Source organism: Tyto alba, unplaced genomic scaffold (genome assembly GCF_018691265.1).
Source record: "Tyto alba isolate M040663 unplaced genomic scaffold, T.alba_DEE_v4.0 Super-Scaffold_14, whole genome shotgun sequence".
NCBI classification, from domain to species: Eukaryota; Metazoa; Chordata; class Aves; order Strigiformes; family Tytonidae; genus Tyto; species Tyto alba.
This window is the reverse complement of record NW_024881276.1, coordinates 6,385,747-6,410,317: the sequence shown is the minus strand read 5'-3', so window position 1 is coordinate 6,410,317 and position 24,571 is coordinate 6,385,747. Positions and strand designations below refer to the sequence as shown.

General features: G+C 34.4%; 1 protein-coding gene across 4 annotated transcripts in view; it reads left to right on the top strand.

The window, feature by feature from the left end:
• NLGN4X (neuroligin 4 X-linked) overlaps positions 1-24,571 on the top strand; it is a 188,176-nt gene that overhangs the window by 39,828 nt on the left and 123,777 nt on the right. For all 4 annotated transcript variants that reach the window (XM_042788530.1, XM_042788531.1, XM_032994850.2 and 1 more), the window contains one exon: positions 14,406-15,251. In XM_042788530.1, coding sequence (XP_042644464.1) covers positions 14,780-15,251 — 472 coding nt within the window. In that variant the 5' untranslated portion in view covers positions 14,406-14,779. The remainder of the gene's footprint in view (positions 1-14,405; positions 15,252-24,571) is intronic.

The window sequence follows — 24,571 nt, the reverse complement described above, 5'->3', positions numbered from 1 at the left end:
TGCCAAAGTTCTTTGGGGAAGTTGTTAACCGTGCATATGAAACTCATGCTATTCTGATCCCAGTACTTTGGTTCTGTTGATTTTAGAGAATTAAAAAAAAAAAACAAAACAAAACAAAAAAAAACAACCAACCAACCAAACAACAAAACTAACCAAACCTCAAATGCAAGACTTTTGACATAATTATGAAGATCTATTGGAAAACCTATAAATATAATAGAACTTCTAAAGAAATGTTACTATTCTGCAATGCATGCTAATTAAAATCACATCACAGCATAAACTGATCATAAACTAATTTAGCTATAATTTGTTTTTCAAAAGATTTATTATAAATTTCTACATCAATTTGCTTTGAAAATACAAGCTGCCCTTGGAGAATTATAATTATTTTATTTTTCATTTGAATTATAGTTGATTGGCTTGTTTCAATGACATTTTATTTTAAGAAGTGTCTGACACAGAATTCTTGTAAGAAGATAACATGTATTCAGAATATCGATTGGAAGGCTATTGTTAGCAAAAATATTCATGTGAATATGGTTTCTAGTGTTTATGATATGCTAATTGTGAGGGAAAAATACTATTTATTGCATATGTTCCAATATTTTCAATATATTTACTTTTAAAGAAAGTACTAGCTTATTTAGGTAACATTGTTAAATACTGAATTTCTTTTTTTTTTTTTTTTTTTTGTCTGAACATCAGGAGCTACTTTTTTACTGCGAGGGTTACTGAACACTGGCACAAGTTGCCCAGAAATGTTGTGGAGTCTCTGTCCTTGGAGAAACTCAAAAGCTGTCTAGACATGGTCCTGGGCAACAATCTTTAGGTGTCCCTGCTTGAGCAGGGGGCTTGGACCAGATGACCTCCAGAGGTCCTTTCCAACCTTAACCAATCTCTGATCCTGTGATCTTCATTTAAGAGAAACTCCTTTTTTCTGCTCATGGCTTTAAAATAACAGTATGTCCCTTTCACTTTCATTATCTGGAAGAATCAAAAAAGAGGGAAAACAAACATACAAAAAGTTATATTACAATTTTGTATAATGATGATCAGTCACTTCAAAAGTTAGGGGATGGATAATTAGAGACTGAGAGCCTCTATTGTTGCTACAGTTATGTTTAAAGGAGGTTGGTTGTGAGAAATATTCTTTATTTGACCAAATGAAATGGAAATAAATATTTTAAAGGCTACTGAAATAATTTTTATTTCAGATTTTTTTTATTAAGTATTAGTGAAATACAACTGATTGAGTGCAGTGGTGTGAGGCTGCAATACTAAGTTCAACCCATGGCAGAACTAGAATCTGTCTTCCATACACTTAGAAGCCATCACAAGTGAAAACAGAAGTGTACACAATGAGGTAATAAGCTACATAAGGTCACAAGAAATTCAGATCTGCTATTTTCAGCATAAACTACGCATTAATTTGAAAGCAGAATTTATTAAAGAACATGTATCTGAAAGACAAAACTTTGATGACAGTACAGAAACTAAGTAACCTGAGTTTATTAATTTACAAAGCGAGAGTTTTCAATAGATGAGTTTGACAAAATTAATGTATTAGAATTTCCACTATGGAAATTGAAGCTGGGACAGAGCAATCACAGCAGTAACACTAGAAGATCACTGGCTTGGCAACTCCATTGTCTTTTAGAGTATGAACATTTCAATGGTTTTAAATATTAATGTATTATTAGTACAACAGAGTTCTGAGCTTGTTAACTTTGAAATATTACCACAGTACGTTATGAGTTACTTTTAAAAAAAGGAGTTAGTTATCAAAGCTTTTGTGCTTCTTATGATCATGATGCTCTGCACTGAAGCATCAGACTTCTTTTTTTCCCCATTGCCTGTAGTTAAAAACAAATTGGGGTTCATTTGATTCAGTTGTTCGGGTTTTTTTTTGTGAAAAATTATTCCATGGAGAATTTAATTTAAATCATTAGCTGAACAATTTGTACCTATGGTTGTTTATGGTTTAACATTTGAAATGTTTAGGCAGAAAATCAGTAAAATCAGAAAAAGTTAAATAACTCAGAGTTTCTGGTTGTGCAAACCTTTTTATTTGAAATATGAAATATGTAATTGATACTTCCAGAAGATGACAAAAGCACTTACAGTTTTTAGTATTAACAATGTAGATCTAACATTCAGGAATACTGCTATCTTGGTGCAAGAATTTAGGAAAGATAATTGTTACAAGTATGCTGAAATTTTTATAAAATTTCAATATGCTAAGAAATCAGAGCCAGAGAAATAATGACTCAGGAATCCTGGATGGTTATCTCATATATATGGGAAACAATATTAAATTTTAAAAAGAAAGTGATTAGCAACTTACCAAGGTGATGGTTGTATCATTCTTTTTTGGGGCAGGCTTCAGGGATAGTAGCAGCTGTCTAAACAAAAGCAAAAAGGATGCTTGATTTTCTTGTTCTAGGAATCAGTAAAAATAGTGCTGATAAAACATATGTGAACTTTTCCACAACTTTAAAGATAAATAAATATATACAGCAGCAAGCAAGACCTTTAGTTGATGGATCTTTCTCTCTCATGCCAAAAAAGGCATTATGGAAGGAATTATTTTGAAGAATAAAAATGTAAGTCAGATCAAACAGGAATTACTGACATATCTCCAATACGAGGTAGAATAATCTTTTCCTCTGTCAAAGGGATTTAATTGTCTGCCCTGACCTCCATCTGTTCTATTAATTTACTGCGTTAGTTTGTGGTAGATATTTTTGGTTGGTATTATGTTTTATTAGTGAGATTTCTTAAGATGATATAATAGAACCACACAGGAAGCTGTAACTCCTGCCATGTGACAAGGCATATTTTTTTTCAATCCTGACCTAAATCAGTTGACTGAGGGCGGGAAAAAATAGATCACTTCTTCCTAGTTAACTTGGAAGCTGCAAATTGTCTTCTGTTTTTTTCTGCAATATCATCCCATATGGATATGGGATATACAAGACAAAGGAGGTGAAAAAAAAAAGAAAACTGGAAATCCTTTACAAAATAAATGAAATAAATTCCTTAAAAAAAAAAATCAATTTGACATTGATTGAATTGATAAGCATATATTTTTCTGTATATATCTTATGTATAAAGAGATGAAGAGAAGCTAGAAACAAATGACCAGGGAGAAGAAAAGATCAATAGGGAAGAATTATGATTTGGACAGAAGAGCAAGCTAGTGGTGTGCAGTCTGTGAGAAAGATTTGAGAATTAGGGGACTGAGAAGGCCATGTGCAAAAGGGGAAAAGGATGGAAGATACATTTATAAGAGAACACATTTTCAAGCAGGAGAAAACAAGAATAAGGCAGGCCTTGGAAAGATAATGAGGCATAATGTTTTGTCATGAAATCATATTGTTAAAAATTATTTCTCTTCATTCTGAAAAATGCTAATATACTTGCTTACTTTTTCCTGTTCTCTTTTTCAACTGTAATCAGAAATTTATACTATGTATGAATTTACAGTGCAGTTAGTGTGAGTATTGCTGTATATATGTGTTAGATGGTAAAAGAAATCTGTGAAAAATTATATGATTCATTTCTCTATCTGTTTGCAGTTTCGAAAATGCCATGTAGTTTTGCAGTCCTGTGAAAACAGGTAGAGTGTACTGAATAATATGGTAATATAGTGTTGCATGGGTACTGTTAGAAAGTCATTCATAAATAGTACTCATTGCATCAAAAAAGTAATGGGAAACATGTTTTCTGTCAAGTGGAGAGACAGAAGCCATACATTTCTAACATAATACTGTTTTTCCACAAACATATCAGTTCTATGTTAGTGAAGACTAATGCTAGGTGTAGATGGTGAAAATGGATAAACTTGTTCACTGAGATATGATTTTGCTTCAAGATACCATGCAGCAGAGTTTTCAAAATAACAGAGATGACTATGAGAATAATAATTAATAATAATAGGAGGATAAAGAGAATTGAATGGTAGGAGAGAAAATACCTGAAGTTTAGTCTAAACTCTATATACTGAATTTCTTACCAATGGTTGCTGCTCCATTTTTAATCAGCCTTCAGGACAACTAATGAAAGAACAGACAAAAACTATTAGAAACTCATAGCAGAATATGCTCTTCCTGATTTTAGTTGTGAGGACTTGGTTCATATATAAAGCTAACAGGAAAATGACAAATTTCTTAACTTTGTGTATCATGGCTTGAGAGATAATTCTGCATATATTGGTAAAAGGTGAGAGAAAGAATCATCTTGCTGTACTTCAGATATTGGACAGCTGTCTAGACTAATGACTTGGGCTCCTTAAACGTAATCTTTAGGATATTTTCATGGCAGTTGGCCTCAACTAATATTTAATGTCAAATACCTATGTTACAGTAGGAAGAATTGCTGCTTGAAGTGTATGTTTCTGATTTAGACTGAATATCTAACTTTTTCACACAAGGACAGGGGGATGAACATGAGATGTAGTGATGTGTCCAAAGTAGAGGAGGTACCTTTTCATTGTGCTAGGCAAAGATGGAAACTATCCAATGATGGGAGGGGAAGGGTGAACAGGAGGAGAAATGACAATTTCTGTATTTGCTGTTGGCTTTCCTTTTCTACTTGGATACCAGTTCTACACACTACAAAGCAAATACAATATATTATGTTAGAGTTTTGAAAAGCCCTTGATGCAAGAAAATACAATTAACTAAATGTAAGGTGGCTTTGAAGTTATGTGTGTAGTAGAATGATAGGGGCTGTCATGCAGATCATTTTGAGAAATTTACTGTATTTTTACCCAAGAGAAAAGCATTCACTTAGTAATTCTGAGAATTCTTTTGGAATTTTTAAAAGACCATGAAGGATGATCTGAATTTTATCATTTGAGCAGGGTGGGGTTAGAAATGGAGGACCTTTTTAACTGAATAGAAAATTACCTACAAAACATTTGATTTTTATATCCTTTTGTTTTCCTATCCCAGCCTAGCTTTTTTTTTCTTTGCCTGCTGTCCTTTCTGGCAACACATAGATGAAGCTGAAAAAATTGTGATTAAAAAACACAGCCCAAAACTCAAGTAACTAATATTGAGATAACTTTTTCAAGCTTGTGTGTGTATGGAATTATTCTTTGTAGTATATCTTCTTTGTACTTTTTGTAACAATTTCAGAATTTTCATTTCCAAAGGAATGGAATTTCAGAAGTCTGTTTCTTAGGTTTCTAGATTTTGTTGCTGGATTCTGCATAATATTTACTCAGCTTTCATTGTTGTTTTACAAATTAATCCCACTTTTGCTGTTGTTCTTGTGTATATCCTCTCATATTACAGGTCTGTCAAAATATCTGATGTAAGATGACAACCATATTTCATTAATTTTCTGGGGGAATAAAACCTTTTTTTTTTTTTCTCATTTTCCATATTTAATCAAAAATTGTACACTACATAAAATCAGGAACAGTTATCCTTGGGCTTTAGGCATCCGTCAGTGGGGAGGAAAGCCATGTCTGGTTCCGCCCATGAGACTATGTCTCTTACTAAATAAAACGATCCAGGTCCTGTTTTCTGCTCAAGGCCACATAGCATAGCAGAGCTTTGCATCTCTATAGTATCTTACCAGAAAAAAAAAAAAAAAAAAAAAAGGCCTTATTTGTACTGTCTTGTTGAGAAGAACATCAAGCCTGTCCTGTTCCCTGGTCATGGCAGTGCACTGGCTGGAAGGTATGAATACTGTGTCAAGACAGTGCTGGAGCCCATGCTCTAGCCTTACTTAGTTTACTTCAGAGACCTAAAATCCGGTGTTTACTGCACTCACAGACTAAGATCTGGATCTATAATGGGACTCCTGGATGGTAATATTCTGCTTAGCTTTTAGGGATCCACAGTGTATAATATAATTCACACCTCCCAGTACTCATGTCAACTAGAAGGTTAAGAATTTCCTGCTTCATTATGAATTCAGCATAGACAGGACAGTAAGCAGAGCATATGACATGGACTCTCTTCTAGGTAGTCTTTTAAGCTCCATGTTTGGTGGGGAGAGGGGAAGGCCATAAGCAGAATAGGAATGGTTACCTTCTTACTGTCTCCTAAGATCTAGCAAGTGATTCTGGTGATCCTATCCTTCATAAAATTTAGTGGAGACTTGTCTTGCTGAGGCAAGCTTGCTCTCCTTTTAAATACACAGGGCTCCATCCAGCCTTTAGCAGGAGAAAGCCCACCAAGTTAGATGAAGGGCAGCACAGGAACAGAAGTTGGAAGACACTCTTCCCTTCTGCTGGTGAAGTTGTCCACTTCACAGCAAAGAAAGAAAATGTAAAGGGAGGAGTAGGTTGGAAAAAGTTTGATGTGATAAAATCATAAAAATAATCCCCAGTCCTAATTTGTATTTCATTAAATGATTCTCCTACAGACTGCGTAAGGCTTGCTTGAAAGTGAGCATACTTGTCCAGGGGAGTTTCAGCTTTACAGGGCTGCAAAGTTACAATTTTCTCATAGTCCAAGGGTGAGAATCTCAGAGCAAAATTCTTTCAGTTTAGGATTGACAGTGCTGCACAGTCTTTGTAGCCATCCCAGCCTTATTTGAAACCTAATGTTTGTAACTTGAAAGATGGGAGGTGTGGGTTTAGACTTCTCCAGGTTAATGAGGGTAGTCACTCAACTCTTCCTTTTCCAGGATGAGTGCATAATTGTGACATTATCATATGAATGAAGGCAGTATCACCACCTGGTAACTGAACTAGGTAATACAATGAAAGTGTCATGCCTGTGTCTCCTGTGTAATTCAGTTCTAGGAATTTGTATAAGAGTAGCAAGTGGGCTTTTTTTGTCATATAATATATTGGGGTGGGGGGCTACATGCCCAGCTGGTTTAAATTGCTTTTCCCAACATGGTTTTGGTTATTGTAAAATTTGTAATATTTCCTCTTCTTAGACTGGAATGCCAACAGGAAGATATCAAATTCTAATCATTAAATAGCCTCAAGAGATCTAATTGCCTAACAGTCAGTCCCTCAGACAGTTTCTCAGTTGGTTCAGACAAGAGTTTTAGTTTCTTCCATCCCTCAGGAGGGCACACACATAGACTTAATGGTGAAGAGAGAAAGAGAGGAACAAGAGCTGTGAGTTTCCCTGTTTAATATTTAGACAAAACCTGATAGATTCCCTTAATTTTCCTTTTCAGTCATTTGACCTTTCTTAGTGTAGAGAAGTTAGACACGTTACATGTTAAAAATGTTTATTTTTTATGTCTTGCAGTGATAATATGTAAAGCACTTTGATATATTTTCAGATTTATTCAAATTATAAAGGTCTATTCTGCAAACCTAAAGAGATGTATAAAATCATGATTTTTGTATGCATGTTTTCATTTTTTTTATATATCCATAAATTATTTTTTTTACTCCAGGCAGAAGAAATTTTACGCGTTAGGAGCTTTTGCCTTGCAACAACTCAAGGCTGAACATACACTTTCAGTTCATAAAATTTTCTTTTGGAGTAACACATCTGAATTTAAGAAAACAGAGGTGCAGAAAAGAAATAAAGAGAGACCCAGAGAGTGTTACATTTCTTTTACAAGGTCATATCAGATGTAAAAGCTGGAAATGAAGTCAGCAGTTGTGCTAGACTGTACTGATGCTCTAAATAGAAACTTGAAGAGTTGTATTTTCTTAAGACTTTGTAGCCACAATTAGACAAAGACTATCAAATAAATGATTGTATCTTGTGATCATAATCCATGGTCATATTTTAGGCGTTGAACTCTTTCTGAACAAAAAGGACTTGGTAATCTGTCACACTACCTTGCAATCAAAGTTAATTGCTGTGTTATTATTTGAGACTGTGTCATGACCTCTGTTGCATTCCAGATTTATGCATTTGAATGGCTACAGTGTCCACTCAGTCATAGGAAGATTAAATTCATATAGTGAGTGGTCAAGTTTTGATCTGAGTGTATCACAACTGGAAATTTGGGATAATTAGTGATTTAAAGTTTATGTCTGTAAAGAGTTTATGCCATGGTTTTTCCCTACTAATATTGACCTCTCATATTTATTTGCAGTCTTCATCAGTTTATCTCAGGAAGCAGAAAGAAACATGAAAATTTTCTAATCACTGAAGTTCTTCCATGCTTTTTACGTACAATACCAGTTGAAATTAAAGTTCAAATTCAGTGAGATAAGCGCAACTGTCTTAACTGAGTATTTTCATTTGGTCTTGGGTCCTCCTGGCCATAATGTTTTTTTATCATTTTAAATACAGGAAAAAATAAGCGAATCTATATCTGTGATTATTCAAAAATAGCTTTTTATAATTAGAGCCAAACACTAATTTTTTTTTTTTCTTACAGAATGCTTTAAAAGTGTATTTCTTTGTTATTTTTTTGAAAAGGAGTGATGAGCACACTTTTTGTTTCCCTCCAGTTGCTTTTTAAATTGTTTTACTTCTTGAGAGAACTGCAGTTTTTCAAAACCAGTGTAGGGACCACACAACCTTTTCTTATAATCCCATCATTCTTTTTGATAGTGTACAAGACTTAGAAATTCAGAATGAGAGTGGTAGCTGCAGGCAAGAAGCAATGATATGAAATAAATGTGTGTCTGTTTTCTGAGAAGTAAATGGTGATGGTAGTTTCTAACCTGAGGTATCAACTGACATTGTCCGAGCCTATCCGAGAGACTCACTGGTGAAATTCATAGGAGGGTAAATGCAGCATGTTATATGAAAAAAATAAAACTGCTTAATTTAATGTTTGTATATAACTTTTACTGTTTTTCAGGCTTTATTTGCATATTATTAAAAAAAAATAATTTACCTTCGACCTGAGTTATTTCTAACCATATATCTAAGACCAAGTTCAAGGTCCATAGTGATGTTTGTATAGTTGTCATGTATTTTAATTTTAACAAAGGATACATCATATTTCTTAAATCTGTGTCACTGATTATTTCTTTTAATCTTCAAGAGAATATTAACTATGAATTAGTAAGAGATATGTTAGAATGTGATGTAAAAGACAAATGCCGGTATTCTAAATCACTAAAAATCCCTCCTATCCCTATTACCTGCTGAATTGCTGTGACTGAACAGCAGTGTACTACCACAGAAATCATACTGATATATAACTTGGTTAACCCAGTAATAATGTAGATATGTAGTTCAGATACTCATCCCAGTGAAGTTTATAATGCTAAATTAGGGTTACTGTGAGTCTGGATATTTTTGTGTGTTTTTGTTTCTTTTTTTTTTTTTTTTGGCTGATTGTTTTTTAAATAATTTAATAATACATAGTTAAAATTTATTCTTACTGGGAAAATGCTGACAAAAATTCAACAAAATAAACATATAGCTTCAGTTAGGGAAAAAGAATCTCTCATAAGACTCTGCTGCATGTTAATTTGAACCCAGGCATTGGTATAGATCCAGTTCTGAGATTTAAAAATATCTGTGATTGGCCAATTTCAGTTAATAACCTTCTCACCAACCTTCTAAGTAATCAAGTCCAGAACCTGTGTAATAGTTCATGACTGATGTTCATTTCTGTTGTTCATTTTGACTTTGTCTGACTTTTCTGAATTAGTTTATGTATCATGAGGAAGAATGAAGCCTAGCTCATTTCAATGTATCAAGAAAGTAGTCCTAGAAGCTGGGAAAAAAAGTCTAAAGAAATTATAATTGTTATTTTATTTGAAAGATGGTAAACAAAACCAATATGCATTTACTGATAATTGGAAAGCTGTTCTTTTGTTATTGAGCAAACATTTTGAATACAGTGACAATTAAGAGGTTGTGGTGCTGAATTTGAGGTACAACCATAAAAACCCACACAAACCACTATAAAACTTCATATCTTTCAAAATGGTATCTTTCAAGGAGAGGAAGAGAAGGGAAAGAAGAAAAGCCACAGTTCATGTTCTTGGTAAATGAATTCTTTCTGATATCCCCGTATTCTTCAAAATACATTAAATACTGTACAAAATATCACTATGAAGAGAATCAGAAGTTTTACTGATTACATAATTTATTTTTCTTCTGGTGACTAGCCAGAGACTCTTTCAGACCATATGTCGAAAGAGGGGGATGTGGGTGTTTAACCCTGATTCTATATTGAGATGAGACCTATGTACACATCAGAAATCTTGCCCCAGAGAATTTGAGCAGAAGGGAGGGACAGAGACTGAAGGTGGTCAGTGACTGAAAGCTGAGGTGTACAGTAGTGCACTAGTTGTTTTAGATAAAGACCTAGAAACCCTAGGAAATCTGTGGAGTCCTCAATCTCCTGCGCTCCTATATTTGTGTTTGGTTTTCTTGTGACAGTCCATGACCTGGATGAGCAGGTCAAAAAAACTTGAAATTGCTTTAGAGTTTGCTACTCTAACCTGGAGCGAAGAGGACTTTTAAGCCATGTCTCATATTTCCGCAGCAGGTACAGAGTTAGTATAGAGATACTGACATACTCATCTGCCCAAGTTGAAAAAGTGCTAACTACAGATCCTAGAAATCATCAGTTTATCCCTGAAGGCCTGATTCATAGACTTTAAGCATTTCTAAATGTGGCTTGGGGCATAGATTTATAATCCGGTACAAGTGGTGTTTCTAGTAGATGCCCATCCATATTAACTTCAATCTGCGTTTACCTCAAAGACCATAAATGCCTCATTAGCCTCAAATTATACTCCTTTGCCAATAAAGTAGCCATGTATTAATGTATGTGATTTCAGATCTTCTTTGACTTTTCTTTGTGTGTTATGTTGCCAGAAGTTGCCATTTTAAACTGAATATTTTGGTTTGGATTGATTGATTTTGATTGAGTAGGTGATGCTTTCAACAAACAAGTTTTTGCAAGCAAGTTTGTACACATTTTTCTAACACTTGAAGCAGTAAAAAAAAAAAAAAAGGGGGGGGGGGGAAATACAACACTGTTAGTGATAATAAAGACACAAGTACATGTCTTCCTGTAGACTCAGTATGTAAAGGTGTATTAAATAGCTGACTGGATTCATATATCTGTGTATCAAACTGGTTTTGGTATAATATCTAAAAACATTCTAAAATGCTTACAGTTTTCTATTTAAGATTAATCGCTAATTGCATTCTGTGATTCTCTGTTTATGTCTTCTAGCCTTTTTAATGATGCACATAGCAAAATCATCTAGGTCATGAATGCATAGCTAACATATCTTCTTCCTTATCTTTTGATATTCTTACTGAAAATTATTCCGTGTATCTGTCTGTGTATGAATGTGTATGTGTTTCATGTGTGAAACTAACCTTATGAAAATGGATTTCTCTAGTCATAAGTCAATGAACTGAAAAGTGAGGTATTTTCTGCCTAATACTCTCTTTGCAAAACAATTTTCTTTGTAAGACTTCTCATTAAAGACTTATTGTATATAGTGGTCATACATAATTTATTACTTGCATAAAATTTTTGAAGAGACCCATTTAATAAGAAATTATTAAAAACTTTGATTGTTTCTGTTGCCATTTAACGCACTAACAACAATAACTTTTAATAACCAGAACATGTTACAATAAATAGTGGTTTTATTCTGATTTATCATTTTAGAATTGCTCTTTCATAGTATATAACTTGCCTGTGTTAATGTACATCTGCTGTTTGTTTATGTCTTTGCACTGCCTGGCAAAGGCTGCAGGTCTGTTATAGATGAGACAGTGGGTCTGAGAGCTGGCTGTATATTCTGTTAGCCAATGGTTTGATTCTTTATGGTCTCAAGGTTCTTAAAATCTAAATGTCTAATTGTGAGTGAACCGGGTGTGCAAATTAGCAAATGCTCTCGTTAAGATACAGGGGAAAATAAAACACACTGTATGAGTGGATTTAATACCCACAAAACTAACTTTTGTTGGTCTTATTTCCCAGATAAAGAATCAGATAGTAAACTCATTTCCATGTCAATAATGAATGTTTCCCTTTTCCTGTCCTTTCACCCTATTAAAAATATTTGTTCCAAAGACACCCTGTAATCAGCATGGATAAATATTATTTATTAAGACACATTTTTGACAGTTGCATATTATCACTAGTATGTGTATTAACTGAGGATTTCCACTTTCCTTCATGTTGTCATTGTTCGTTCTCTCCATGCTGGTAATGTTTATTTGTTATTCCCATTTTCTTTTCATGTTTCTTTCCGTCATTTTTTCATTTGCTGTTAGCCCAGACAAGTTTTTTCTCTATCTATTTTTCATCATCTGGATCACTGTCTTTCCTTCCACCTTGTCAATTTTCTCAGTGCTTTACTCCACATTTCTTTTTCTTATAATGTTATTATAAAGTTCTGCAGTATGGGTATCAAGTGAATATGATCTATTGCTCCTCTCTGAGCAGAGATTAAATCCTCATTTGGGTACGACTGGAAAATCTGCTTTGTGCTGCATGGTCAGAAAAGTGTACCAAAATCAGGATGGGACAGAGCATGAGGGAACACCTACCCCAAATCAGTTGTCTGCTGCTGACTTCTGTTGTTAAAGATGGTAGCAGCAATCAGAAGGGGAGGTGGTGCTTGAGGAGGAATTTCAGGTGACCGGCAGTGTGTCAGGGAGCGGCTGGAGCCGGGGCTACCCCACGGTGGAGGATGAGCCAGAAGCTGTGGGCACGGCAGAGCTGGCAGGGCAATTCTCTTCCTGATGGGGTGTCCTCCATCGCGGCTGGGCTGGGGACAGGGATGGGAGCCTGCCACTGCCCAGTGATCATCAGGCCAGGCAGGGTCCAAGGTCAACCCAGGGACACAGTCAGGGCAAGATCCAGTCTGGGCATGGGGCTTCCTTGCAGCATACCTCAGTCAGGGACTGATGGCCCTGCTGGGCCCCTGGGGACATGACACTTAGAGCTGTAACTGATTCATCCTTCAGAAATTACGCCTCAATTGCAAGTTCTTTGGAGGCAGCATCTGAGCCTGTTATCTACCGGTGAAAATGTCAATAGAAATTTTGGTTCACCATAAATAAGATGTATCTGGTATCTTTCTGGCCACTGGTGTTCACGTGTTTCAAAAATGAGGGCTAAAGTACAAGTTCTAAAATTAAGTCATTGAAGAATTCTAGGGGTTTTGATAGAATGAAATATCTTTCTTTCAAATGCCTTTCCTTGTCTAAAAGAATCATCATAGATGTCTCCTACAGTTATTTTTGGGCTGCTTGTGGGTTTTTTTGCAGGTTTGTTGCTTGTTTTTTGTTTTTTGGTGTGTTTTTTTCTTTTTTTTTTTTTTTTTTTTGTAATTTGAAATCAGTGTCAGTAGGTGCTTACTTTGATTTTTCTCCTCTTGAACACTGATTTTTACATCTTCATTACAGAGAGTCCTGACTGAAAACAGGACCTGGTAGTTCACTTAAATAAGTTTTATATATAAATGTGTGTTCATCCTATCAAATGTAAAGTATCAGTTTCCCATAACGAGGATTTTTTTATCTGTGAAATTTTTAACTCTGGTTTTGATTTGAATGGGTAAAATGGAGGGCTTTTTGTCTTTGATCAGGGAGAAGAATGTAAGTATTAACAAGTGCTGTGTGTTTATTTATACTACTTATAATGTTTAATGAAATGCAAGTCATTCTATATGCTAAACATTAACGGAATTATATGAATTACCTTGTATCTAAAAATTAAAAGTAGGAGCATGCAAGAAGGTAATGTTACATAGTTGTAACACTATGTAGGTCAAAATCTGACTTTTGGGAGATTGTATTGTGCTTTTTTTTTTTCTTCTTTTCAGTTTCCACTGTTCTTTTTGTCATACACAGAACAAAGAAAACAGATATGAAAACCAGTAACTTTGTGTCTAATTCTGACTAATGGTTTTCACAGTTGATTTGAACTAATGTAATGCTATCACATTAACTGGAATTTCTGAATTAGACAGAGTTAAATTAGGTTGTCATACAGAAGAGTAGACATACCTGTGAAAAAAACTGTGTAGAAGTCATATCATAACAAAGAGAGATTATCCAATGCAGCAAAACACTTAATGAATGTTTCCTGTGGGAGTGCAAATATGCTTAAAATGGAGATGCTGTTTATTTAGGGCAGAAAATGCCCTGGAGCTAGCACTTAAATGTGATACCTTTTCTGAAAGCAGCAATGTTAGGGCTGTGGTTTGGTGTGGAAGAATATGCAGAAGCAGAAATGTTTGCTTTGCAGTATAACCTCTGACAAGCTTGTGGCTTCAATTTTCAGCTCTCTTACCTTACGTATCTTTAGAAACACAGCTAACCATGGTGCCTAAAACTCATAAAAGATTTGTGAGCCTTGGTGTGGAAGTAGTGTGTGAATTTGTTTGCTTTGGGTTTGTTTTTTTGTGTGGTTTGGTTGGTTGTTTTGGGGATTTTTTTTTTTTTTTTTTTTTTTTTTTAGTTTTATGCCAATGTTAATGTGGCTGTTGATTTGAATTGCTTATTTTCTCTTGGCCACAGGCTGACTGAGTGGGCTGGACTTCATTGGAGGGAGCCATTTTACTGGGAAAGTGGAGTAACTGTGGATCTCTCTCCACACTACTTGCTGAGAAGTGCTGTGCATTGCCAGGATTAAGCCAACGTTGAAGTCTGGGATGGGCCTTACGGGCAAACACTCCCTTGTTTCTTCTGCCGTTGGGATTTGTCTACAACCAGTCAGCTGAGGCACCTACCACATATCAGCTTTTGGTTTCTTGCTGCCTGAGCGAAGTTGTGTTTTCCCTCACTTCATTTCCTTTTGACTACTTTTTTATTTTATTAGTTTTCATTTTCCTTGACTGATTAATTTTCCCCTGGCTGTGGAAAAAAGAGCCCTGCTGATGTTGATTTAAATAATGTCGAAACCAAGGGGACTCCTATGGCTGCCTTTGATCTTCACCCCAGTGTGTGTCATGTTGAATTCTAACTTCCTCCTGTGGATAACTGCACTGGCTATAAGATTTACTCTCATCGATGGCCAAGCACAATACCCAGTTGTCACCACGAATTATGGCAAAATACGTGGTTTAAGAACACCTTTGCCTAATGAGATCCTTGGTCCAGTGGAGCAGTACTTGGGTGTTCCTTATGCCTCTCCTCCAACTGGAGAAAGGCGATTTCAGCCCCCAGAGCCACCATCGTCTTGGACAGGTGTCCGCAACGCCACACAGTTTGCTGCCGTCTGCCCGCAGTACCTGGACGAGAGGTCACTGCTCAATGACATGCTGCCAGTCTGGTTTACAGCCAATCTGGATACTGTGGTGACATATGTTCAAGATCAAAATGAAGACTGTCTGTATTTGAATATCTATGTGCCCACAGAGGATGGTAAGTACTCTACGGACCTCACTGCAGTGCACTCACCAGTTCTGCACAGGAGTAGTAGCCAGATCTTTAAAGCATCTTGCTCAGTTTCCCCCATGTTTTATCTGTGGAAATGGATCATGCCTCTGAACAGGCATTATAAGTAATAGTTTGTAGATTGAACATGCTTGCATGAATTCTCTCTCATGTTTCAGTGTAACACCAAACAGCAATTTCATTTGCAGGCAGTGTCCAGGGTATTTAAGGCAGCCTTAAGTTTACATCTGAAGTACAGCTGAGCATCATTCACAAGAGAGAAAAGGGGAAATAAACATTAACCAGAAGTAACATATTTATTTTCCCATGCATGAATGGTACAAATACTGCCACATACTAATTTTTAAAGAAGAAATTCCCAATTTTTTTTTCTTTAGTTTTATTATTTTACTATAACACCTCTGAGCCTACAGTTAACTCTGCTTGATTTTAATAAATAATAGAAAATTGTTATAGTAGTTCAGTCTGCAGTTTTTCCAAGTTTTTTACCAATGAGACTTTTCAGTCCAAATTATTTTTCTTCATTCACTAAATTTAAAATGAATTAAACATGATTTTATTATGTAAGGCTGAACAGGTCTTGAACTTTCATGTGTTTTCTATAATCCTTTCTCAAGAGAGCTACTTTAAACCACCTTCTACAGACAAAAAGGATGAACACAATTGGTAACACACAACTCTTTGAACGTTTTCATGATCTCAATCTTAAAAATGCTAGCTGTATGGCATGCTGAATGTATCTTTTGTCATTCTGAATGGTATTGCTTCCTACAGACAAGAAGACCTGTTTTCATCAGGCCCAAAATCGGTTGAGTTTATTCTATATCACAAGGAAATAAAAAATTCTATTGGCAATTATATTTAATATCTGCTAAAAGCCAGTTCTTTCAGCCACTTAGAATGTAGTTACTGATGCATAACGTGACAGATTTCTCCCAGATATGCAAATCCCTTCACTTTAGCTGAGGGTTTGATTTGCATAACCAAGGCATTGTTATTTCTCAGTAACCATACCCTAAATATGCAAATTTTGCACTTTGATTATTATAATTCTTCTGCCTTGATTGGCTTCTTTACTCAGAATTTCCAAGCTGTTTGCCAGCAATAAACATACCACCTTCTTTTCCTGTTCTCAGCAGATAAAGCAAAAACTTGAAAGCTAAAAATAAAGGGGTAAGGTTTGGGAATACTTGGAGCTCTGCAAACGTAAATACTACAAGCTCCTTAAGCGAAAGTGCTCTGAAAGAAAAGCTGTGTGTATGGGGGCTGTGTGTGCCCATGAGTGTGTGTGTGTAGATGAAAGGAGCAGACTTTTCCACTCAGTTCTTTCCCTCTTCCAGTCTCATTGCACTGCATCTCACTACTTGGATAATAACAAAGATAATTCTCTCCCAGATTTGTTTATGTTCTGGATTCTGTCTTGAAGCTTTTAATTAGTCACTAGGGTAAGCTTGCCCTAAGAAAGCATTTCAGGTTAAGATTTTATTTGTTCTCACTAAAGGGATATCAGCTCTGCTACCTCAAATATTATTTTAAGGCCCAGTGTTAATAAATTCATATATGCCTCCACTCTAGTAATAAGGAGCTTCACCCATTAATTAAGGAAGACCGGAAATTAGGCCTGGAGAGATATATACAAATATCTAGGAAAATAATGTTGGATAACAACTGGTTAATAGTAAAATACTGTATGCAGAATGACTAACAACTTATAAAATTCCTCATCTTGCATGTAATACTAGTGGCATTTGCTGTTAGATTAAAAATAGAAAGGACTGATAAATTTAATTTTACCTGTTGTAGACCTTTTTGTTTGCTTAATTCCACAAAAAAAGTGTGTTTTATTCCTGTTTTTAGATATTTTTTTTTTTAAACACTAAATAGCATGTAAATGGAATATATTTTCTTTTATATATCCTCTTCAAAATACAAATCCATGCATAAAAGTATAGAGCTGAATAATGAGAGACAAGGTTTGGTGTCAGTGATGAGCTAAAGGCAAGATTGTTTCTGTACAATATGACAAGCATTTTTAACAGGTTCCAATGGGGAAGAAAAACTTAAAAGTGAATAAATGGAGTACATGATGTTTTAATGTATGCTGTATATCTTATCGTTAGTTAAATATAACTCAGTGTGGCTTTTTTGGTGAGAAAAATATGTATTTACTAAGATGATTAAGGATAACTCACCTATAAATCAAACCTCCTAAGTTAGTGTGTCTCAAAATCATACTAAACATAAATAGCCTTAAATTGTAGTCCATATAATCTGATTAAATGCGTACTTCATTATATGAGTCTTAGTTGGCAAAAATAAGCTATGTTGTTATGCAGACAGACCATTAAATTAGTTTTAGAATCAAGATCTCAAAGTGAGTGACTTTGAGTTAAATTCACATTTTCAATTCTTTCTCAAGTACAGATTTATTTAAAAGAGCTTTGAAAGCGTTTTGTGTCTGGAAGAAAAGGTCGATGGAATCATCCAAACTTAATTAATGTTCTGACTATGAAACTTAATCTGAATCACTTTATGCCTTTTTTTAAAAAAAAAAAAAAACAAAAAACTTCAGTGAAAAGAATTGATGAACAACTCTAATGAATTAACTGTGGTCACATGCATTGCTTACTTCAAACGAATTCTAGTGAATAACTAATCAAAATGCAGCTCACGCTTGGTGGGCTTTTTTGTTTTGTTGGGATTTTTTTTTTTTTTTTTTTTACTATATAGCATGACCTGTTTCTTATCACTTATGTGGTTTGGTCAAAGGGAACCAAATTTTGATCATGTACTTTGAATAAAGAATTGGATAATAAATGCACACATCCATTCATCTGATTTCAGAACTGCTTCACTGGAGTTCTGCCAGTATAAACTAATGGCAATAAGAGACCCTTTAACTGGGTAGATAAGATTAGTTATTTATAATAAAATAGTTTGAAATGTTGTTGCTTCTGTCTGAAGAAGTACACTGAAATTAAATGACGAAAAATCTATAGTTCCTTAAAATAGTTGGAGCATTTAGGTAAAGAAATTAAAACGCCCTGTTACACAGTTGATATCTGTATTATTCATAGCCTTTCTTTTGACACATAAGATTCTGGATTTCCAGTGTCAAATAGCAGCAGAATCCTGTCAGAATTTGGCATGTTAAAATGTTCTTAGAAAGCAAAAAGTATCTTTGTTTTCAGGAGCTTTTATTTCATTTTAGGTGAAAATATTTATGATGAAAATCAAAACACATGTCTAACAGAATATTTTTGCAATTCTGTCCATGTGGATTTTTATTCTTTTGCCATTGTTCACTGGACAAATGGTTTGTACTGATAATTTCCTTAGAGTAACACTTAGATTTCAGAGAAGATAGGATAACTGGAAAATTAAAATGTTTGTTTTCCTTTGCCTTTAGAAGGAAAAGAATTGCAACCACTATAATCCACCAAGATTTTCTCTTTTTGTGGTCATTATAAGTATAAATAATTATGCAGTTATTCTGAAGATACACAGTACAAGCAATAAAGATAAAATTTAGCAAACTGCTTTTATTTTATATGTCAAACCTATAATCATAAGAAATTACTAGGAACTGAAACAAAATATCATTTTATCCAAATTGCTTTCTAAACATTTGGCTTGATCTTCAGAATCATTTGTGTGTGTATATATATTGTCTTGTCTGCTTTTCCAGTTACACTAAACTGTAATTTTCCACAAGAATACTTGAATGTCAATTTTGAGGAGGTCATCTAGGGAAATGATATTGAGGACAGTCTGTTTATTATATGTTCAGTCTGAATATGAATTTATCTACAGTGGAAATGTTAGATTGAAGAGAACACAGACTGTTAATCGTCTGTGCTTAATCCCTGGCCTTTATCATTTGAATCTGTGGATGCTGAAGGAGATTGCTAACTCCTATCATAACTGGGGGAAAAAATATAACAAAAAACAATCAGAAAAGGCCCTTAATTTAGATTTCTTTCATGATAAACTTCAAAACTGTATTAATAGCAAGACAAGATTAAAAATCCCCCAAAAAACAGAAACAAATCTTTTTTGTTTGTTAGTTTAAAACCTGCTCTGTTCAGATTGGAACAGAAAATAAAAATATGATTTTTTAATTGTGTTTGCATGATCAATACGTTACCTAATTTGGTATATGGATAGAGGGTATATTTTGCACAAGTGGGTAGCTAGTCAACCACTATATATCTGCTAGGGATTAACTAATGAGGTATTTAGCATCTTCAGAGGTTTGCTCACTAAAAATGCTCTTTGAGCTCTTGTCTTATTGACATCACAGTATATATGGCTGAAATGACAACAAAAGGTGTTAGGCCATGATGTTTATTAAGGTTGAATGGGTAGGTCATAATTTTTTCATTACATTAGGGAAATTGCAAATATTTTCCAGGATTACTGATATATTTAACTGTGGGATACCAGGAAGAAAAAGTCTTGGGCAAGAGTAAAGAGATCAACAGTATTTATTCTCTGGGCAGTGATGTGAAGGAAAGGTACCTGCATCTTTAGAGTCTGTGTTTATTTGACTAAAAAAAAAAAAAAATTAACTTGAACAGAGCTGTTAAAGATGATGTGCCTTAGGTGCTCTCTATAGTTTGCATACTGTGCCACTTTTTCATATTAGTCAAATGACTGCTTAGTATATAACAGCATTTGCGGCTTTCTCCTTGTCACTGATGTCGAATTTCAGTGTCTGTTTATCTTTGATAAAATTTAATTGGTAAAAATTTATTTGTTTCCCTTTCAGGGAGGGAGGGGGGGGAAGGAGGGGCGGGGAAGAAAAAGATAGTAGAAAGATGAGTCCTATCTTTACCATTATTTGATGGCATGAAATTAAAAATTAAGCTATTTAATGGCTTCTTTATTAGTACGAGATAGAAGGGTCCATACATAACAACAGTAACATAGCGTACAAGATGGGTACAGTATTGTACAATATTATTTTTACTGAATTATTAGTAAGTGATAATGGTAATAGTAACTTTTATTTTCCAAATAAATCTGAATTTCTATACAGTGGATTCTCCTAAACTGTATGTAGTTTTAAGTTTCAGTATATGCATCACTGTCATTTACCAAGTAATCTCTAAATTGCAATTGTTCTATTATTTCTTCACTACTGTTGTAAATTTAAGTAGCTACTTAAGAAATCAAATCCAGGATTTATGTATATATTTTAAAGAAATTAAGAATCCAGTATCTCTTGTTTACATGTTTATAGTTTTGGTTCTTCCTCAAATTCTTATCATGTGTTTTTTTTTTAAAGTCAGTTATAATTTGTGTAATTGGTATAGGAACATAAGTTTTAATTCTGTTTTCTGAAGTATTTTTAAAAGCAAATTAATTCAGTTAATTTGCAATTCAGTTAATAACAATTCTTGCTATTTAAATGTATTTCAGTTTATATAGTACAAAAATTATAAACAATAAAACATACCCTTTTGTAAAATGCTTGTATCACTTTCTAAAGTGAGAGCAATTAATAGTAGATAACAATTACAGTATGAAATTACAACATTGGTATTATTGCATATAATCCCTGTTGAACATAAACTTTTTGGCATCAGAGAGAAAATTGCTCTCCATTGTGAAAGATAAAATCTCCATTATGTCAGAGCGCCTCAAGCCAATTATTTCACTGTTAGGGTCCAATATATCCCCTCCTCCTAATCCAGAAATATTGCAGCATCTGTGAGAAAGAAGAAGGCATATGTCTGACTATCCTCTGCCAACCCGGATAAAGCTGTGGGTAATCCAGGCCCTTATTTTACAGTCTTGCTTTTAGCAGTCACAAATACCTTCTGACACCAAAGAACAGGACTCTAATCTAGATGAAGTAAAGTTCTTAAAACATTTAGAGCTAAATTCGGATTTAGTTGCTGATTTCAAAATGCTGTCCTTCCCTCCAGGAGTTGCCCATTCCACAGGCACTTTACAGGATTGTGCCCAAATGGCCTTTTCAGGAATTGATATGCAGTGAAGCCTAGCAAGAAGACTCAGCATTCAATATGACATTATCTAATCTGAAGAGGATTTTTGGCACAGTTTCCTAGTGTCTCAACATTGCCTCATACTGAAAAACCTGCTAGAATAGGGGGAATGTGCTTTAAAACATGATGAATTAATGTTTCTTCCTCAAAGACAAATTAATGTTATCATCCTTTTAGTCAAAGAACGGTGCCTTTGGAGTTGTAGAGTCTGTGCCTTTTGGCTCAGTGACGCAGAAGAAACCGTCTTTAGTCATGTGGGTCATGAGGCAGATCAGATAGGCAATTTTGCTTCATTCTGCCCATTGAATCCCACTTGTCTCTTCAGGGTGTTTTTTGGTTTTTTTAGGTCTGGGGTTTTTGTGGTTTTTCTTTTTTGTTGTTTTTTTTTTTTTTTTTTTTGGTTTTTTGTTTTTTGTTTTTTTTTTTTTGTTTGTTTGTTTTTTAAATGTTGCTTTCCCTTCACTCCTGCAAAATGTCTTTTATACACTGCTGCTTTTCACTATGTGTCTTACTGATTTCTGACAAAACACAAATCAACATGACACTAACACCGAGGCAGTGCCTCTGTCCTAGGGCAGTGCAGTGGGTCCTCAGCAGTCTTCTGAGTGTGGAATATGCATGGATCTTAGCAGTGCCATGGCTATTTCTTTTGTATTAGCTTTGATTTCCTATTAAGGCTTTGCCATCTCATTGATCTTCTTTCAGGTATTTCTTGCACAGGTCAGAAATTTTTGGAAGTTATTTGTATCTTTTGGGTCAAATTTGATTCGGTTTCCCTTACTTACCACATTAATTGCAGCTTCAGACAAAACTGACATTTGCTGAGTAGCTCAGCTAACTCACAAGGCTCATAAATCAGTCTGCATCTGTGAAAATACTTGAAGGAATTGTCCTCACATCAATACGGTAGTCATAGGTAGTGTGTGAACCAGGCAAATCTGCAATTGTGTTCTAGAGAAATTTGGGTATTTACAAAATATTTGAAATAAAGCAAGTGCTCATCATTTGCTCCTCAGAATTCCTGACAAAATTGTTGACAACTGAAATGAAGGCAAAAATTTCTCCTGAACATAATAGCTTTTTTCATGGTACTTTGTCATACTACTTTTTAAAGTAAAAGAATACCTCCAGTATTCAAGTTTATATATCAGTGCTTCTTCCTTATGATTCTAGATAAAGTTCTCAGAATGGCATATAATCAATTACATATGGTCAAGTTTTGTGATAGCATTAGCTGAATGTATTAGTTGTTATCCAAATAGAAAAAAAAAAAAACAAAAAACAAAAAACAAATTAATTTGTGTTTGTGATATCATCATCATCTGAGGGAATATGGATGAATTTATATTCTTAGGGTTTAGAACATTTTTAATCTGGATGTTGCACCTGGTACCCAAAGAGACAAACAATAAGATATAATTATTACAAAACCATGAAAATGAACTCATGCTTACAGCTAACTGGTGCTGATGTGTTAAAATTCCATTACAGAAATATTATAATAAAAGGAAAATTTGTCTTTTGCAGTTCTTGCTGTAGGCAAATGTATAGTGGAGAATAAATTTGCTTGCAATGCTAAGCCAAATTCCTACACTATATATGAGGAATTTTAGTCACAAGTAGAATTTCTGGTGCCTCATTCCAAAATGTTTATTATTGCTGGGTTGGTGTTAAATGGATTTTTAATTGACAGGGTGTGACATATTTAATCTAATGGAGAGAAATTACTTTGTGCTGACTCAAATGACTATCCGATTAATCACTGGTAATGTTTACAAGCCATCATAGCTGAAAATCATGGATACATTGTCTGATTTATTAAATACGCAGTAGGGTAAATGAAAACCCAATCCAAATATATACATTTCATCCTCTTACAAATAAATTAGAATCAAATTATATTTTATGTGATATTTTTAGTATGTGTAGGAAATTTAAAGTAATAATTATGCATTTGTAATACTGCCCCAATGGTTATGCTTTTGCTTGCTCTTCATGCTTTATTCAGCCAGCAGAGGGAGCACAAGTTACCAGCAAACTAATTTTTCTATCTGTGGATTTCATTGAGAGTCCTGCAAATGATTCTGGTGAATACAGTAGTAAAACATGCAAACAGGTGCTGGTTTATGCCCTTTAAACAGATAGGAAGGGATCCTAACCACCGTTCCCAAGCTGAAAATTAAAAGTATTGCAACTGTTGGTTCTGTTTTTGGGGACTGAGAAATGTATATGTGGAATAAAACCTATACAAGCAAAACTTGAACTCACACTGACAAACTTACAATTAAACTAATTTATTATTATAAAATAATAAAGGTTTAGATGAGAAGCATACTGGGAATGCACCTCTTTGTAATTGAATAGCAAATAATAATACTTGCTTTGAAATTCTTGCAAGGCATTTTATGACAGAATTGATTCCAAAGTAGAGAATTTGACCTGTTCGGTTATGATGAGTTCATAGAAACATTCCTACATTAAAAGGAATAATTTTGTCCTTGTAATTTATAACCTCAACTTAGACAGAGGCAGATTTTTTTTTTTTCAATGAATGCCATTGACTCTGAATTTTCTGTATTATACAGCTGAATCATGCAAAATGCCAGATGTGTTTTGCATTCTCTTATTTCACAGAGACAAAAATGTTAGCATGCTAAAGTTTCATCCTCATGGACAGTACAGAGTGTTTAAAGTTTTTGCTATCGTCAAGTTGGAATTAACAGTGTAAGAAAGATGTATTAAGCCTTGCTTCCAGGCATGATGTATCTGGTTCAAAGGGACTGGTATGTTTATAATCTTGCTGATTTGAGATGCTTTTATCACCAGGACTCCTTCTACATAAACAGTAGACCTTTTGCTGCCTTCAGAGAATAGATGCAATAGACTGAGTTGCAACTGATTTCTAGGGTGTGTCCTTTGGAGTTGAATAAAATTAGATGTTTACTGTGATGATGTATAAAACCATCCATATAGAATAATTGCTATGCTTTGTCACTAGCGATTACCTCAAAGTGTATTTAAGTCAAAGAAAATGACACAAACATTGTACAGAAGAGAGCATCTTAGTATGACCATCTCTCAGTGGGAATATTTTGATGAAAACAGATTGAAGAAAGAATTGAACACAAATAAATGTAGTAATATGAACTTAAAAATTAGTAAAAGTTTCTAAAAGTCATGCTGGATAGTTCATTCTTTATTTTCATTAACAAGGGTTTATCTACAATGCTTTCAGTCTTATTCCTGGAATGAAACCACAGTAGATGGATTGAA